General features: G+C 38.2%; 2 protein-coding genes across 3 annotated transcripts; one reads left to right on the top strand and one right to left on the bottom strand.

Annotated features, from left to right (window-relative positions):
- The first annotated feature begins 1,008 nt into the window (after positions 1–1,008).
- On the top strand, positions 1,009–11,953 carry zgc:56622 (aldo/keto reductase). Of its 2 annotated transcripts, XM_022679588.2 has the most exons (10): positions 1,011–1,317; positions 2,667–2,837; positions 3,047–3,163; positions 7,797–7,874; positions 7,975–8,091; positions 8,216–8,328; positions 8,413–8,500; positions 8,602–8,685; positions 11,207–11,289; positions 11,724–11,953. In XM_022679588.2, exons 1-10 carry the CDS (start codon positions 1,228–1,230, stop codon positions 11,755–11,757), a joined length of 975 nt encoding a protein of 324 aa, XP_022535309.1. In that variant the 5' UTR covers positions 1,011–1,227; the 3' UTR covers positions 11,758–11,953. The 2 variants fall into 2 exon arrangements, with proteins under 2 accessions (XP_022535310.1, XP_022535309.1); XM_022679589.2 differs by lacking the exons at positions 8,602–8,685; positions 11,724–11,953 and having other exon boundaries at positions 1,009–1,317; positions 8,413–8,545; positions 11,207–11,291.
- klhl36 (kelch-like family member 36) lies at positions 11,954–16,734 on the bottom strand. The gene is made up of 5 exons (XM_007250951.4): positions 16,596–16,734; positions 14,777–14,860; positions 13,592–14,665; positions 13,347–13,504; positions 11,954–12,940 (listed from the first exon to the last, which is right to left on the bottom strand). Exons 1-5 carry the CDS (start codon positions 16,596–16,598, stop codon positions 12,358–12,360), a joined length of 1,902 nt encoding a protein of 633 aa, XP_007251013.3. The 5' UTR covers positions 16,599–16,734; the 3' UTR covers positions 11,954–12,357.
- Positions 16,735–17,969: the final 1,235 nt, after the last annotated feature.

The following is a 17,969-nucleotide window of genomic DNA, read 5'->3' as shown; positions in this document are numbered from 1 at the left end:
AGTTAAAACTTAAAAAAAAAACACTGTCAATTGAATAGAATAACATTAAGCATCAGATTATAGTGACACGTACTATTAGGTAGCAAATGAACATGGGTCAAAATGATCTCTAAAACATCAGGCAGGTATTGTGGGGTGTTCTCTGTATGCAGTGGTCAGTATTTACCAAAGTGCTCTAAGGAAGGCCAACAAATATGCTGTGAATGTCAAATACCCTACAAATACCCTACCCTTACCAGATACAACACCTTTAGAGGCATCAGCGCTGTTTTGGGGGTGCACAATATATTGTAGTTGTAGGTTTAATGTTGTGGTTGACCAATTATCATACTGGCAACCGACTAGTTGTGGGCTGTGCATGTGCTTTATAATAAACAAAGCAGTCCATTTAGTGTATACATTGTATACATATCCAAATGTTTGTGGACACCTCTTTTGATGAATATGTTCAGCTAATTTAAGCTGCACCCATTAGAGACTAAAATGTCACCAAATCCTTGTCAAATGCAATCAAATTCTCACAGAAGTGCACTAAAATCTAATTTGAAAAGGTCTTACCCTGGACATAAGAGAAGGTAACTCTTTTTAATACTCAAAAATACATTTAGAAGGAAACAATGAATGAGCAGGAATTTCAATACATTTTTAATACAATTTCAATATAATTGTGCATATAGTGTAAATCATAGTCTTAAAGTACTGGAAATTTGCATTAATTTAATACATACAAGTCTTACCAGTGAGGATTACCTTTAAAACAGTATTTTAACATAAGTTGGGAGAGAGGGAGAGAAGGAGAGAGAAAGAGACAGAGAGAAAAAGGGAGACAGGAAAAGAGAGAGAGAGAAAGAAAGAACTTTCGCTTCCTCATTTTACATTGTTCTTGAGGAAACAGCAGATTGTCACATGAGCTTAGGTGTTAAGGTCACTTTCCTCAATTTTGTCAACAGGCCGGAGTGTATACGTACATAATAGTGGTGGTAAATAATCTACACGCACACAGAGAGACGCACACGCCCTCGGTGTAAGGTTCAATGATTAACTGTTAAGATAAAGAAAGTGAGAGAAGTCAGTGGGGAGAGACTTAGCAGTGAAACATAGAAGAAAGAAAAAAAGAAAGAAAGAAAAAATAGCAGAACTTGAGTAAGAAACAGTAGGAAGACAGGAAGGACCAGCCAGTCCACTCATCTGATATTTGTTTGGTGCTGTAAATAAAGCTATTCCCCCATGGAGGAGAGCGCTGAACAGCCAAGAAAGATAGAACTTAATGATGGCACGTTCATGCCACTGCTGGGGCTGGGAACATGGAAGGCGAAGGTAGGATTACGTTACTGCTGTTAATCCATGACTAAAAGCTAATATAGAGTCATTGGTTTGAATGTAGAGAAGTGTTTTAGTTTGATTAGTAACCATTACAATTCTGTGCTGTCTGAAAACTTTATGGAGGCATTATTTAAATCAACAGCTTTGGATCTGGTCTGATGGCTCTACCCAAGCCCAGTAAGACACAACAAACTCCATATAATACAAAACCCAGTTCAATAGCATCTATTCAAACACTCTGCTCTCTGTTTGACAGATGGAAGTGACAATTCATTACAACTCATATGACTTAAATAGCTAAACGTGTAGGAACTGTTACAATGGAACGCAAACAGCTGTGCCAAACATTCTGTTACTGTGAATAGTAAGGTAAGAAGAAATTGTTGAAAAGTAAGGGTGTGCCATATCGTTTTGTACGCAATAATAACGCCAACATCGTGCCTTATCACCCACCCCTAATTATTACATCAGGGCACTACTTTTTAGCGCACTAGTCTATTCTTCTGATCAGCAACACCTGCTTTAATATTAACTTTATGAAAAGCCATCAGAAGATAATATTTTCAATGTTTTAACAGAGACATCAAAAACTGATGCCTTGTGAAAAGACAAATGACAGCTGAAGATAAAATATTTTTTTCTTGGCCACAATGAGCAATGACATGTATGAAGGGGAAAAAAGGTGCAGAATCTCCCGAAAAGAACATCTCTCCAACTGTTACGCACAGGGGTTGATCAGTTTGTGTTGCAGTTACATTGTTGTGTTGGTAATTGGGAATTGTTGGGAATTGATTTAGGAAAGAATGGATTTAATAACGACAAGCAAATTCTGGAAGCAAGCATCACACCATCTATAAAGAACAGTCAACATCCACAATGTGGTGAAAACTGAAGGTTTTGCTATGACCCACACAATCCTCCAACCTAAACATGATCAAACATCAAACATAGACCTCAAAAGAGAAGTACAACAAGACAGCCAAGTAATCTTAACAAAGCTAGAAGCTATCTGTTCAGCGGAATGGGCAGTTATTATATAGTAACCATGCAAACTTTTATTTCAGGCTCTATTCATTTGTTGTTAAAAAGATGTAAAATACATAATAAATAAATAATAACATATCTTTTCACCAGGAGTTTATAAGTACTCAACAGTAAATAAATACTTCTGAAACTGAATCAACCAAGATTTTACTTAATTACACTAAGAGTACTACCAAGTCTACCTATGGCAGTCTGTGCTGTGACCTGCCAGGCTGTATATGAATTAGAAGTGGAGTAATTCAGGTTGTATCCTTCTTATTCTCATGTGACACTACATTTGTTTCCTGTTTGGTCAACAGAGCACGAGTTCAGAACAGTGTCAAGCAGCCATTGAGACAGCAATAGCTGCTGGCTACCGTCACCTGGACACAGCCCACAGCTATCAGAATGAGGTGGAGCTGGGAAAAGCCCTCCGCTCCAAGATCCAGCAGGGCATCATTCGACGTGAGGACATGTATATCGTGAGCAAGGCGAGTCATTCTTACAGACAGTATACTCTGCAGTAACTGTAGTTGAATACTACTAAGAAAGACAATAACATTTAATAAAGCATTTTAAAACATTCAACACACATCAACACTGTGCTTCAATCCAGCTGTAGAAAAATAATGTTTATATCTAATAATGGTCAAATCTCTGCAGACAGGCTAATAAAGTATTTCTGTTTTCTTGTGTGCAGCTGTGGTGCACTTATCATGCTCTTGAGGACATCCCTGTTTGTCTCCAGAAATCTCTCAGTGACCTGCAACTAGACTACTTGGACCTGTACCTGGTACACTTTCCTGTGGGGCTTAAGGTGACACAATAATAAATGTGCACACAAAATAACTTTAAAATGCATTTTATTATTTAGCATAGTGTATTGTACATTGACCTAAATGTATTAATTGCTAGGGTTGTGCCGATGACCCAACATCGCGATGGATGGTAACCATCGCAATGCCACGCCCACTTTTTTTGTTTTTCCAGAAACATGCACTGACCTTCTTTAGGTCCTCTTCACCTAAAACTTTAGCAGGGATTGTACGGAAAAAGATCAAATCAGGTATATAACTTATATGAATTAGAGTCAGGGATGAAAATTAAAATACCCTACTGCTACAAATATGCCTAATTGGCATATAATTATATTATTTATTATTATTCTATTATTATTAAGATATTATTATTATTTATATCTAGGTTACAGCTTGTCTTTGTTTTTTTCTACATGTCTGTATTAATTTTAAACATTTCATGTCATTCAGGCAAATAGAATAAGCCTGCTCCTTGTGCATCGGGAAACTTGCTCATTGTCAACCAGTGTTGGGCACCTTACTTTGAAAAAGTAATTAGTTATTTTTACTAGTTACTTCTCCAAAAAAAGTAACTGAGTTACTAACAGAGTTACTCCACTATAAAAGTAACTAGTTACCAGTAAAAGTAACTATTGACTTTTGTTACCCTTAAAAAATGTACAAAAGAAAATAAATTATGTAATTTCTATTATTATTTAAAAAAAAACGAAAATAAACCCAAAATGTTGACAAAAATATAATCTAACGAATTTCAAAACATAGAAACGAGAAACATTAAAATGGTATTAATATAACATAATATTATATAACAGCTGGATCAAACAGTTTAGAGTCAGTAATAAGGAACACGCCCGCGGCATTGAGATTTAAAAAAAAAAAAAAACGTTTTAATAAATAAGGTCCTATAAAGTGTAGTATAATATATGGTATTAAAATGTATTAAATTCACATATTTATTGATATTTAATCAAGAGAAATCAGGCAAAATGTGCTGTGCTGCGCTGCTCTCTCTCTCTCTCTCTCTCTCTCTCTCTCTCTCTCTCCACCACCCTCCCTCCTGCAGCACCGAGCTGAATTCAGTACGAGGCTAGAAATAATTTAAAAGCTCACTTTAGTTAAATAAATTAAGATGAGTGAGAACCTGTTTCAGCTGTTCAATTATTTGAAACTGAAACTAACTGAAACTGATATTATTCTGTGCACTATTTATTTATTGTGTGTGATTGTGCTTAGGTAGGGTGCTGTGGTTAGTGTGTTGTTGCCATAGTTTAAGGAAGTGAGCATAGATTAAGGAGGGATTCTGTTTGTTCATTGGTTATTTTTCGGTAGGTCTGGATACTTGGCAGTTAAGGCAATGGACCATGAACATAGTGTTAGGCTGTGCTTCTGGATCCTTGTCGAGCCAATATCAGATTGTGGGGGTTTTGGCTATTGTTGTTAGTTGAGTGAGTAGTAGATCCTGGCTGAGCCCTATGCATAACCCCAGATGTTAGGTGCAGGATTTGTCAATTTCCTGTATTATATTACTAGCCTTTGATTGTGTTTGTGTTTTATATTAATTATTTTTTATTAATTTTAAATATTTTTAGTATTTTATTGATCAAAAAACATACCTGTTTAAGTATCCTGTTTGTTGAAGTCACTGGAGAGCAGGTGTGATTTGGGACGAGTCTATAGGCGCTAGTGTGTGAAGAGCCTCTAGACACATCACTGGTCAGAACCAATCAGGAGAGCGACACAGAGCTGCGCGTGACGTCATCATGGCGATAGTGTGTGAAGAGCCTCGCACTATGGTCTAGACGCGTCACTGGTCAATCAGGAGAGCGACACAAAGCGGCGCGTGATGTCATCACGACGCACACCTAAAAAAGGCCCGCGGTTCCTCAGTTGCGCTATACACTAGCATTAACTCGTGATGCAGTATGCAGGCGGAGATTTTGGGCCTCGATTTTGGCGTCATTGGGCTGCAGCTATTGATTATTTTACTAAACGAGTTCTCTATTGAAAAATCGATTTGATTAATCGAGTAATCAGATAAAACATAAAATAAGAGATTTTATAAAATAAGAAAATTTTTACTTAATAATGAATGACCAATTGGCTTAATTTTTAAATTCACCACATTTCCACATTGCAAACACAAATAGAAATAAATAAAACACAAAATAGACATTAATACCAGAGTTAATCATTTAATAAATAAAGTTAAATTATTTCATCTTAGGATTTCTTGTAAGTATTAAATATAGGGCATTAATCAATGATAAAGGAATAATATAAACATTGGCTTTATGTTGTGCATCTTAGCTAAATACAGTAAGTTCATAGCCAGGTAACTTTAACATGTATTTATTTATGAACTCTGTTTACTGATCGCATAAAGTCTGTATTAAGTTTAGAACTTGTCGCTGTTGTAATAAACTAATTACACACATTAGATAGTATTCCTAATAATCAGCGCTCCACATCCCTGTCATTATGTTGTTAAGGTAGATTGATGGTAATCTCATTGATTTGTTGTAAGTTAAATTTACCTGCTAGCCCTTCAAAAACCTCAGCACTATGCAGACTCTATGTATATATGTCTGTTATTTTTAGTTAAGTAATGGCGGCGCTCTGAGCTAAAGCTTGCTATATGATGTAAACAGTGTTTTTTAATAAGCTTCTTGTGCACTTTTTTATTAGTTATTAATGCCTCGTTTTAAATATCAGGGCTCTCCGGATTCTAGCAAGGAGGTGTGGAGCTACTTTGATCCTGGAAAACAATTGTCTAAATGGTGGTGTGAAAATACTTTTGGCTAATAGGGCTGTGTCCAAAATCTTTTTGGACTAAAGTCCTAAATCATTTAGACTGGAATGGATTGTATTTAAGGTCCTTTGGTCACAATAACCAAAGTAAAGGCAGCAGTATACCTCCACAAAGTAGCATGGGTGCTCCTGACAGGGCATGCATTTTGCAGTGGGGTGCAAATATGGGCACAAATTTGGCACGGCAGCACCTGCGCAACCACATGGTTTTCCAAGGGAAGGAATTATGCTTTGGCAGCACTTATATGTCTATTTTTTAAAAGCCAGTCTCTGGATATAAAGCTTCATGTGCACTCAACTTTGTTGGTTAACCATGGTGAGGCCACTTTGGTTCAGATGACTTTACTCCCTGTTTGTTTACAGCAATGTAGTCTACAGATAAAGCCATTATTCAGAAGCTTGAGACCCTATGCCATTCTGTTTTCTGCTTTATTACAAATGCTCTCTTTACATTAAAGGAGAACTTTGGTGTAAAATGGACTTGTGGTGTAGTAAAATATGATAAAAAGTACTTACCTTTAAAGAATAGCACACCTCCATTTTCCCTGAGCATTTCGAGTTCCAGAAATTTTAACAGTTTGTCTAAACACCTTTCAGGCTGAGTGACTTTTTCCACCGTTATCCAGGCTCAAAGCAGCTTCACACCTCCTTGCTAGAATCCGAAGAGCCCTGACATTTAAAACGAGGCATTAATAACTTAAAAAGTGCACAAGAAGCTTATTAAAAAACACTAATAACAACCTATAACGTGAGCTTCAGCTCAAGGCACCGCCATTACTCCTGGCCCTGGCTGCCACACTATGCTGACTCAGACACAGACTTCGCATAGCGCAGCAGCCGGTACCAAGAAAAATGGCGGCGTCTGTAGCTACTTAGAGCCTGGATAACGGTCAAACTGGTCTGGGAGAACAAAGGTGGGCTATTAATCAAAGATAAGTACTTTTAATCATGTTTTCAACACCAAAAGTCAATTTTACACCGGAGTTCTCCTTTAATTAGCCATGATTACATATGCATCGCAATATATACTGGTTCACTCAATCTATAAAACTCTGCTGGGTCGATCATCATCTTACTTACAGAACCTATTGCAACCAGTATCTGTTAAGTATAACACCAGGTCCTCTACTGTAATTCAACTACAAACCCCCAAAACACACTCTGCTCCCGTCTCCTTATCTTTTTAAGCATCTGCTGCCAAAGACTGGAACACACACTAGAAAACATTACAATTAGAGACATTGATTTCAATTGCTGAGTTTAAGGAAAGCATTAGGAAAATTGTTACTGATACTGTTTTTCTATTAACTTAGTTTTTTTTCTGTTTTTTTTTCTTCCTCTTCTCGCTCTGTCTCTGTCCTGTCTTACCTTTTATTCTTTCATTTTTTGATGTACCCTTCCCTCAGGTAGCTTTTGCTTCTTGCCAGGCTGTTATTGTAAATAAGAACATGTTCTTAATGACTTGCCTGGTTAAATTAAAGGTTAAAAAAGAGGTGCCATGAAAAGTTCCAGTGACAAATGTGAGAGCGATAACACCAAATTTACATTATACAAGCTGTACGCTGACTAATTTACATTGTATTTTATATCACAATACATAACTCAAATGGGTAGGTCTCCCATCCTTAATAAAGGGGTGGCTTCAAAAAACAAACAATGATAAAAGCAAGAGCTAGAAAGACAAATACAGTTTCAAAGCTGTTAGTCACATAAGTGTTAAAGGTTCATTTTCTTGAATATAACAGATATTAATCTGATATATATGTATATCATATTTGTATATCATATTTGCCTCTGCTGTTGGCTTGTTCCTTATCCTCACAGAAAGTTGGTGATGAGCTCTTTCCAATGAAGAACGGACAGCTTCTCTCAACAGACATAGACTATGTGGATGTGTGGAGGGTAAGGGGAGCCTGAGCAGCCTCCTGTCATGTGTAAAACCTCCAAGCAGGTTTTAGATAGGTCCACTGCATTCTGATTGCTCTGTGCATGTACATTTTAGGGCATGGAGGCTTTAAGGGCTTCTGGAAAAGTGAAGAGTATTGGTGTGTCCAACTTCTCTATCGAACAACTTGAGAGGCTGCTGTCTGTGGCTAAAGTCTGTCCAGCTGTCAATCAGGTACTAATCCAAGGCAGAGGTAGAGTGTTTTCTGTTGTATGGATGAACTATACATTATGTATGTTTGGCTATGATAATACTATAAGTGAGTCCAGTAATAAAATAAACACATTTTTACCTGCAGGTAGAGCTTCATCCTTACCTGGTTCAGTCTGATCTAATAGAATATTGCAAGTCTAAGAATATAGTTCTTGTGGCCTACAGTCCCTTTGGCTCACCAGACCGACCCAAAGAGCTGTAAGTTCATCCATGAGAGATAAGTTCATAAATTTAGTCTCATTTAGAAATAATTCATCTCTGGCAATGTCTTCTTCTGCGCAGTCAAAGAGGAGACACAGACCCTAAAAAGCTGTTGGAGGACCCTGTGATTGGGAAGATTGCTGCAAAGCACAGACGGACTCCTGCACAGGTCACACAAACCAGGACAGAAACATGCCTCTGGGTGCATTGAATGGTATTCATGTGCATGTTACAGTGTACCTAACTTGTTAAATCCTGGGTGTTTTGCAGATTTTATTACGGTATCATATTGAGCAGGACATTGCAGTGATTCCAAAAAGTGTTAAACCCAACCATATTCTGGAGAACACAAAGGTAACCCATCCCTTTCAGCAAGTGTGTTAACATGCGCTTTATAATCCGATTACCGTATTTTTCGGGCTATAAGGCGCACTTAAAATACTTATTTTTTCCCAAAAATCGTCATTGCGCCTTATAATGCAGTGCGCCTTGTGTATGGATTTTGCTTGTGTTTACTGACCTCGATTTTTATGTGGTACACAGCGCTCTGTTGTGCAGAATTCCTCACCCACGCCAGAAAAAGATCCCCCTCTTGGGCTAGCGCGCGGTTACCTTTGACTGCCGTACTGCCTCTCGGCTGTGGTTCAGGGTAGCTAGTTTCCACTGTAGCTCCGTGGCCAGAACAAGGTGCCGGTAAACTTTCCTTTCCACCCGTTCTGGGGTAATAGCACAAACTGTTTCTTTTTAGCGCCCACTTCTAAGTAAAGTTAACCTCTTAACACGCGCTGGCCCACCGGCGGGCCAGAAATATTTAATATTTCATAACTGGCTGTGTTTCTGAATAGTTATGAACAGTTACAGGTTCAATATAGACATCCAATATACCATTTTAAAGCTTAGAATCTCTGCTTTTGAGCTATTTAGCCTATTTAGCGGAATATCCTTTCAGAAAATAAACATTTAGGGCGAAATATGCCTTGGTTATGATTTTAATAATTCATAACTCTCATATTTGCGTTTATCGTTCGTCCATATTTCATCGAATGCGGTCATGTCATACACCATTCGAACCGTCTGGCTCTCCGGATTCCAGAACTGTGCTTTTACTGTAGGATGTATGTTTCATGAATTAGAGCTGCGTCAGAGCGCATGTTTCCAGTAATAAAAGGCTCTCCTTTTGTCCTGGGGTAACCTCCGGTCACTGCCGCCACCCCCCGAACACACACCCGCGCTCAGCCACAGGTCCTACCTTCAAAACGCGTCCAGACTAAAGAGAATCCATCAATCCAGTCTCCTGTAATCCACAGTTATATCCAAACAGCGCTGGAAATCACTTCATCCAGAAATGAAACTTATCCAATCTTTATCTCTGTTTTAAAACCGTTTTATTCACCGAATTCGGCACAACACGCTATTATAGTCAGAAGCCTCGCGGAGTAATGCGGTACTTGCTGTGCTTCAACATAATATTATGGTCTGTCGGAGCGTTGCGGCTACCGTTGTCAGGAGCCTCACGGAGTAATACGTACTTGCTGTGCTTCAACATAATATTATGGTCTGTCGGAGCGTTGCGGCTACCGTTGTCAGGAGCGTCGCGGAGTAATACGTACTTGCTGTGCTTCAACATAATATTATGGTCTGTCGGAGCGTTGCGGCTACCGTTGTCAGGAGCGTCGCGGAGTAATACGTACTTGCTGTGCTTGTTGATTTATTGCTCAGAGATGTTGTTATTTTTCACAGATATTGTGAAGGATTTATTGCTCAGAGTTATTGTTACTGATATAAATAAAGTTTCATTTAGTGCGCCTTATAATCCAGTGCGCCTTGTGTATGGACTAACACTAAAAATAGACCGTTCACTCATCGTGCGCCTTATAATATGGTGCGCCTTATAGTCCGAAAAATACGGTACTAAAGAAGATCAGACTGAGTACTGTGAGAATACTCTGATTAAGAATATACAGCTGGTTATTGAATATATACTGCCTGGCCTAAAAAAAAAAAAAGTCACACTAATATTTTGTTGGACCCCCTTTATCTGTGGTAATAAAGGGGGCACGCATTGTGGCACGCACTTGCTGTGGCATTGTTTGAATAAGCTTCTACAACATCATAAGATTTATTTAAATCCTGTGTCGCATTATTTTTCACCAAGATCTTGCATTGATGATGGTAGAGTCTGACTACTGCACAAAGCCTTCTCCAGCACATCCCAAAGATTCTCAATGAGGTTAAGGTCTGGACTCTGTGGTGAACAATCCATGTGTGAAAATGATGAATGCACTGATGGAATAACCTGGTCTATATTCAGTATATTCAGGGAATCAGCTGACCTAATTTTTTAAGCATATACTGTTGCTGAACCTAGACCTGACCAATTGCAGCAACCCCAGATAATTTGCTTAGTTAAATCCATGTGGCAACTTTTCTTTGGCCAGGCAGTGTACATCAATAACCAGATATCTAAAACTGCAGTAATCTGAATAGAAAAAAAATTGTGAGTGTTTAAAATATGGTCTGCACATCCATCACTGTTAGTAATGCACAGAAAAGTTCATTTCATACTTGCATAAAGTAAATATTACACACTAAATAAATACAATGTCATGACTGGACCATGCTAGAAGTGTAGAGTTTAATTATTTGGATAGGTGCGGGAATACTTTTGGCAATATAGTGTATATCTGAGCAAAGCAAGAGCAGCAAAGTGTTTTGGTGGACCCCAGTCCAGCACATGATGGGTGGCTCTATTCAAACAACCTTGACTCAACACGGGGCAGGAAAATGACCAAACTGCGATGGATCCACCCTTTGTGGCTCCAGTTCATCCACCACCTCTGACCAAAAGTAATACACTTTTTGAATCTGAATGCAGGTCTTTGACTTCTACCTGCCTGAGGAGGATATGAAGGCACTCAAGTCTCTAAATCGTGGCTGGAAGGCCTGTACCTTGGAACAGTAAGTGCACAGACCTACCACTGTAATACGAATTAAGCCAATACTGTAACTGAGTCAGTGACGCTTATGGATTTTGAACAGGCCAATTTGAAAAAATAATAAAAAATATACAAATTTTGGATGATGCGATCACAAAATGTACAAAATGTCAAATAGTGCGATTGATTTATCTTAAAAAATAAATAATGTCTCACTTGTTTATATACTGACAAGCTGTCAGTACATTTTGACACTTAACAGAAAGAAAAAATTAGAAAGTATTATTAGTGTTAGTACTAACTAGTAAAAAAAGTGAGTACACTTATATGAGAGGTACTACATGTACATGTAATTGTATGCATTTTAACCAAAAATAATGCAGTCAGATGGGCATCACATCACTGACCCAAAACACAGTTCTATAACAGTTAACACTGTGTGCTTCTCTTCCTTAGGTTGGAGTCCCATCCTTTCTACCCTTTTAAGTGAACCATTCTGTATAGAAGATACACAAGGATGTTGCCGTCACTGCTGCTGTCCAAAACAGATGAACAAATCATTTTCTTTCGTCTGACTGCAAGATTTCATACAATATCTATGCAAACTGTGATCCCATATACCATTGTGGTAGTCTAAGGCTGCTAGATTCTCAGGTCTAAGTGAATAAAATCTTTTTAAACAGTGATAGGTCATGTGTTTACTTTAATGTAGTACTGAAATGTTTGTCCATGTTAGTCCACATCATGAGCAAGTTCTCTGAAACATGAACTGGTGGAAAACATCCAAGTGTCTTCAGATTTGTGCTTTTGACAAAATTCACCAGGAGCTTGACAAAAAACAGCACAATGTTCTGCCACACAGGAACTTCCCATTCTTAAAACCATACAAATGGATGTAACCAACAAATCCGGAATCCACTCAAAATAGCAGCACATCTTTCATCAGCAGATTTCGTGTACTGGTGTTAGATCAGCTTGTGTTGAAACTGATATGCTGTTTGCAAGTTTGCAAGTTCAGAACACATACACACACACACACACATCCACCTCACAGTACCACTGCAACCGCCTCAAACAGTTCCTCCTACAGTTATCTGTCTTGTGCCTGACTGAGACTCTGCTTCTCCTTCCCCCCCTTTTCTGTCCTGTTCTGCTCCAGACTGCTGCGCTGTCGAGGTCGGACCGTGCAAACACATGCTGATGCTCCAGCAATGTACCTAGGTAGATTGTTACCCATTATCCAGTGGCCCTTCTCAGGAACAAACACCTGAGTGTTTTCTGAGAAGTCCATGTGCTCCCAGGTGTAGCCCCCCATTACATAGATTTTGTCGTTCCACACTGCTACTGCCGCCTCACTATTGGGATACCGCAGTGGTGCTATCCTACTCCACTGCTCAGTCAGTGGGTCAAAGGCCTCCACCTCCAACACATCAAAACGCTCCATGCTGTCCTCGTGGTCATCACTGCCACCGATGACGTAGATTTTATCCTGCAGGGATGTCATGCAGTGCCAGCCTCGAGCCAGGGTCATGGCCTGCCTCTCTGTCCAAGCGTCACCAGTACTGGGGTCATAGCTCAGCATGTCACGTCTGTAAGGTCCAATCTGATAGTCATGGCCTCCTGAGATGTACACAACATCTTTGTGTGTGGTGCCCGCGTGACCATATGTGAATCTGAAACACACACACATAAAGTAGTTTAGGAAAATTTAACAAAATTGTTTATAACAAGTTTAAAAACATGTTAACATGTTTTAAAAACATACAGGTTGTAGGGTCCCCATGACTGGGATTAGGAACCCATGCCCTTATTTATAGAACCGGTAAAGAACAGAAATGCTGATATTGGCCTCATAATAATAATAATAATAATAATAATAGTAATAATAATAATCTAAAACTGAACCCCATACCAGCTATGAAACACATTGGTGTTATTGTAATGGTATGTGGATACTTTGTAGTAGGACCTGGATACATTAAATTCTGCTATACATTCAGACAAACTGTACAATCACACAGCATATATGTATATTCTATTAAATGTATCTTATCTGTGACAACTGAGAAGAAACCTTACCTAGGCAGTCCTGCTACGTAGGCCCAGTAATCTTCAACAGGATGATAGACCTCTACAGATGATAGAGCACCACTATCATTGCGTCCTCCAACAGCAATCAGGCAATTCCTCATAGTGCCCAGATAGAAATCAACTCTTCGCTGATTCATAGTGGCACCCTGTGGCAGAAGAGTTGACAAGGCTTAGAAACTGAGGCAATATGCCTTCAAAATGAATAGTTTAATTATGTAGAAGGGACAGATTACCTTGGTCCATGTGTTGTTGCGTGGATCATATCGGTACAGTAAGTTACTGGCAGCACCTCCCCCATTGTCCCTTGAAGAGCTTCCCCCTGCGGTGAAGATAAATCCACCCAAGACCGCAACACAGTGGTGACTTCTCTGAGCTGGCAGTTGAGTCTCCACCTCCCATGTCCCTGCATCTTCATCCAGCCAACACACCTCAGTGCTAAGCTCTTCCCCACGCTCATACACCTCCCCTCCGACAAGCAGGAGCCGCTCGACGCCACCTCGTAGATTTGAGCGGGTTGTCTGCAGCACAGGCTGGGCACTGACACGGGCATGGTAGCCTAGTGCCTCCTCCACCAGAGCTTCGCAACCAGAGTCTGAAGGCAGCAGGGAGCGCACTGCAGGCAACACCTGTTCCATGAGCTCATCCAGAGGGATCAGTGCAAAGCGAATGTTGGACAAGAGCTGGCAAGCGAAAGCTGAGCGCTCAGGTCTTTGGGTCAGCCACTGCAAAGAAGCCTGAAGAAGTGCCTGTTCACTCTCATTCTGTACCTGCTCACTCGCCAGGTATGAGCACAGCTTGGACAAACGCACATCCCTCAAGAACTCAGGCGTGAAAGACAGTGTGGAGAACCGTTCCAGGATGAAGTGGTCTATGAAGGCATCCAGCCTGTCTAGGCTGTAAAGTAAGGCCAGTTCCTGAAGGTATAGATAGTTCTCCTCGCTTACCTCCTTCTCCAGGTACTGGCAGCAGAAATCCACTGCCTGCCACACTTGCAATAAGTGAGCTGTCTCAAGCACATAGTCAATGTTCCCACCATCCAAAGGCAACTCACCGCTGTACAAAAAGTCCACAACTGCCTTCACACCAACGTAGGAGGCTCCAACCAGCTCCACCTCGGCTTGACGCTCCTCCCGCATGCCGAGGGTGAACATGGCCTGGAAGTAAGGACTGGAAACTGCCAGCAGGGCACGGTGCGCAGCCACCCGTTGGTCATTGGCCACCAAGACCACGTCACACAGCTGACCACACTCTCGCTGCTCATTCAAACCCTGAAGGAGATAGCTAGCTTGGTCTGGCCATCGATAAACCTGTTAAAAAAAATAACATGCGAGCAGATGGAGAATCATGATACATGAGATTTAATGAAAATGCTTTAAAATTTGTAACATTTCACACTTTCTGAGGAGGATTTCACACACCTTTGAAGACTCGCTGATTCTGTGTGGGCGTGAAAGACGAGCCTGCCTCCCACCATCCATCATGTCATCTCCCTCTAAAACTATCTACAAAGTGAAAGAACGATATAATAGTCTCAAACATATAGACAAACTGAAGGTGAAATAGAGGGGTGGAAAAACAAATTGTTTTCTCATTAAATATTCTGAATCAGTATACAAATTGTCATAATCATTCTGAGCTGATTGAGGAAAACTTTTTTTTTCTAATGTAAAACAAATGAAAATAGTATGAACTTACTTTTCGGTTAATTACATTTAATAACATTTATTTCTTTAAATGTGCCTTTAGTAAATTTATGTTCAATTATTAAAATTTAATATTTAATTAAAAAAGGGGTAGAAGCAGTATGTTTTAAAACTACATAACATTACATTACAATATTGGACAGTATTCATTTTTATTAAACAAATATACCAACTGGAGTCTGTGTAGTGTAGCTTTAGCCACACACCAATCATAGAAAGAAATACACTTGGATTAGCTACTTCTACAAGAGAAGATGAGGTATTCCTACATGCAGAGAGAGTTTGAGAGTGAGAGAGAGAGAAAGAGAGAGAACCGACCTTTAACGTTAAAATGTGGTTGAAATATGGCTGAAGAAAGGTCTGTTGTTGTTTCAATGTTAAAACAACATTACATGTTGTTTTATTTGTTGAATCAATCTAATTCTACCTTTTGAATTAGCATTTTACATTTCATCACCATACAATTTCAAAAAACAGCTGGATGAAGGGATGAAAAAGTGATTTACTTCTATTTGTAGTGATTGCTTTTTAGTTTGGCACCAATTCTGGTGGTATGTTGATGTTTACTGTTGTGTTTTTGAGATCAGCTGTTCAGTCAGATTGGTAGTAGTGGGTAAAATTCTTTATACTCAGCTTTACTACAGTGATGTAAGTTTAACTTTAAGACTTTTTAGTTTTAGCCACTTGTAGTAATTGAAGCTTTTTGTTTGTAGTTGTACAGTTCCTATTTCTCAGATATGTATATGCAGAGAGAGAGCAAGAATTAAAATAAAACTTTTTTTCATAATTCATACAATTTTAAGCTAAAACGTACGACGTTGAAAGAAGGTGACCATAACAGCATTGATTCACTTCAAAATCAACACCAAATCCAATGTTGATTTAAACATAAAATCAACGTTGAGCGACAGATAGAGAGAGACACAGAGAGAGAGATAAAGAGAGAGACAGAGAGATAGACAGGCAGAGAGACAAAGAGATAGACAGAAGAGTGATAGACAGAAAAGTGGCATCCAGCAGTTTATAAGCTATGTTTATTAACTAGTTACTAAACTTACAGTCGACCGAATGCCCGGTAATATAGATATACAATTCCTACAATACCTGTTATACATACTTAATGCAATAAACTAAAACTGTCCACACTGTAGGGTTTAAAAAAATAGTTTAAAATCTTTGTCCCTTTAAAACAAGATTTCTGCAGACCTGCTGAGAGTAAAGTCGATGGCTAGCTGGCTAAAGACAGGCACATTAAAACAGTTTTTATTGACACAGAAACTTAATTTAAAGAATTAAGAAGAAATGTGCAAGCTTACGGCATTTAGAACACACTATACTCTGCGATAAAACAGAAACTGTGTTACTTAACTAACTATTATTCTCACTGGAAAGTTAAATCAGGAAAAATAACACTAGGAATAACAGAGCCTCACACACAGGCACTACAATAGTTCGCTAGCCTGACAAATCTGCAGCGATTCTTCTCATCTTTCTGTGATGACAACCAGCTAATAAGAAGACGAGATAATTTTACCATTGTGTCATTGTCTTCCCGAAGAGCTCGAAAAACGCTGTAGGTTAATTATTATTAACAGTTTCGCTCGTGAAAAGCTTCAGGACCAGTGAAACTCACTTCTACACTTTAGCTAGCCCAGCTACCTCGTTTTGGAACCTATAGCTACTTTTCATAATAAAAGTCCCACCCCTGACACACTGACATGCATTGTACAACAAAGACTATTAACGTGGATCAAATCTCACCAGTGTAATCCACAGATACATCACTCACATCCAAGAACCCTGGATAAACCTTCATTTTTGAATTGCATTACATATTTGAAAAATTAATAATACCCTCCATAATAATTATTTTATTTATTAAAAATATTTAAACGTCCCTTTCTACACCTTAAAACTCAGTACAAGAATACAAATGTGTTTTTTGCCATTTAAGCTCTTCACGTCATGTAATAACTGAAAATGAAAAAAAAAATCAGTGTACAGAATTCTGCAGTAAACTGCCAGGTGTATTTTATTATAGATGGCATTTCAAAATAATGAGATAAGAAAAAGCATCTCAACATAACGACTTAGCATCTCAAAACAATGACAGCATCTAAACATAATGAGAAAGCATCTCAAAATCTTGACATAACATCTCAAAATTATCACATCTCAAAATAACGCCTTATCAAAACAATGAGAGCATCTCGAAATAATGGCTTAATATTTTAATATAATAGTATATCAAAATAGCATTTTAAAATAACGACTTAGTATTTCAAAATTGCACCTCAGAATAATGACTAGTACTGCAAAATAATGACTTTTCATAAAGTAATGTATTTCAAAATAATAAGATAGCATTTCAATATAATGACAAAGTGTATCAAAATAATGAGATATCATCTTAAAATAATAACTTACTATTTTAAAATAATGACTTAGTATCTCAAAATAATAACTTGTTTCAAAATATACTTAATATCACAAAGTAATAAAATATCAAAATAATGGAATAGCATCTTGAAATAATAACTTAGTATCTCACAATAATGACTTAGTATCTCAAAATAATAAAATAGTATCCCAAAATACTATCAATAATGACTTAGCATTTCAAAATAATGAGATAGCATCTCAAAATTATGAAATAGCATTTCAAAATAATGAAATATCATCTCAAAATACTTACTTAGTATCTCAAAATAATTACTTAGTTTCTCAAAATAATGAAATCTTAAAATACTGACTAAGCATCTCACAATAATGACTTAGTATATTAAGATGAAGAGATGGTATCTCAAAATAATGAAATAGCATCTCAAAATAATGACTTAGTATCTCAAAATACTGACTTAGCCTTTTACAACAATTACTTAGTATCTCAAAATAGTAAGATAGCATC

Source organism: Astyanax mexicanus, chromosome 9, assembly GCF_023375975.1.
Source record: "Astyanax mexicanus isolate ESR-SI-001 chromosome 9, AstMex3_surface, whole genome shotgun sequence".
Taxonomy (NCBI): Eukaryota; Metazoa; Chordata; class Actinopteri; order Characiformes; family Acestrorhamphidae; genus Astyanax; species Astyanax mexicanus.
Note: the sequence above shows the minus strand (reverse complement) of the source record. Positions and strands in the feature narration are given on the sequence as shown.

Coding starts and splice junctions, on each gene's coding strand:
- zgc:56622 (XM_022679588.2), top strand. CDS start 1,228: ATGGAGGAGAGCGCTGAACAGCCAAGAAAGATAGAACTTAATGATGGC. Junction 1,318..2,666: donor TGGGAACATGGAAGGCGAAG/GTAGGATTACGT, acceptor TTTGGTCAACAG/AGCACGAGTTCAGAACAGTG. Junction 3,164..7,796: donor ACTTTCCTGTGGGGCTTAAG/GTGACACAATAA, acceptor TTATCCTCACAG/AAAGTTGGTGATGAGCTCTT.
- klhl36 (XM_007250951.4), bottom strand. Junction 14,666..14,776: donor GAATCAGCGAGTCTTCAAAG/GTGTGTGAAATC, acceptor TTTTTTTAACAG/GTTTATCGATGGCCAGACCA. Junction 13,505..13,591: donor GCAACAACACATGGACCAAG/GTAATCTGTCCC, acceptor CTTCTGCCACAG/GGTGCCACTATGAATCAGCG.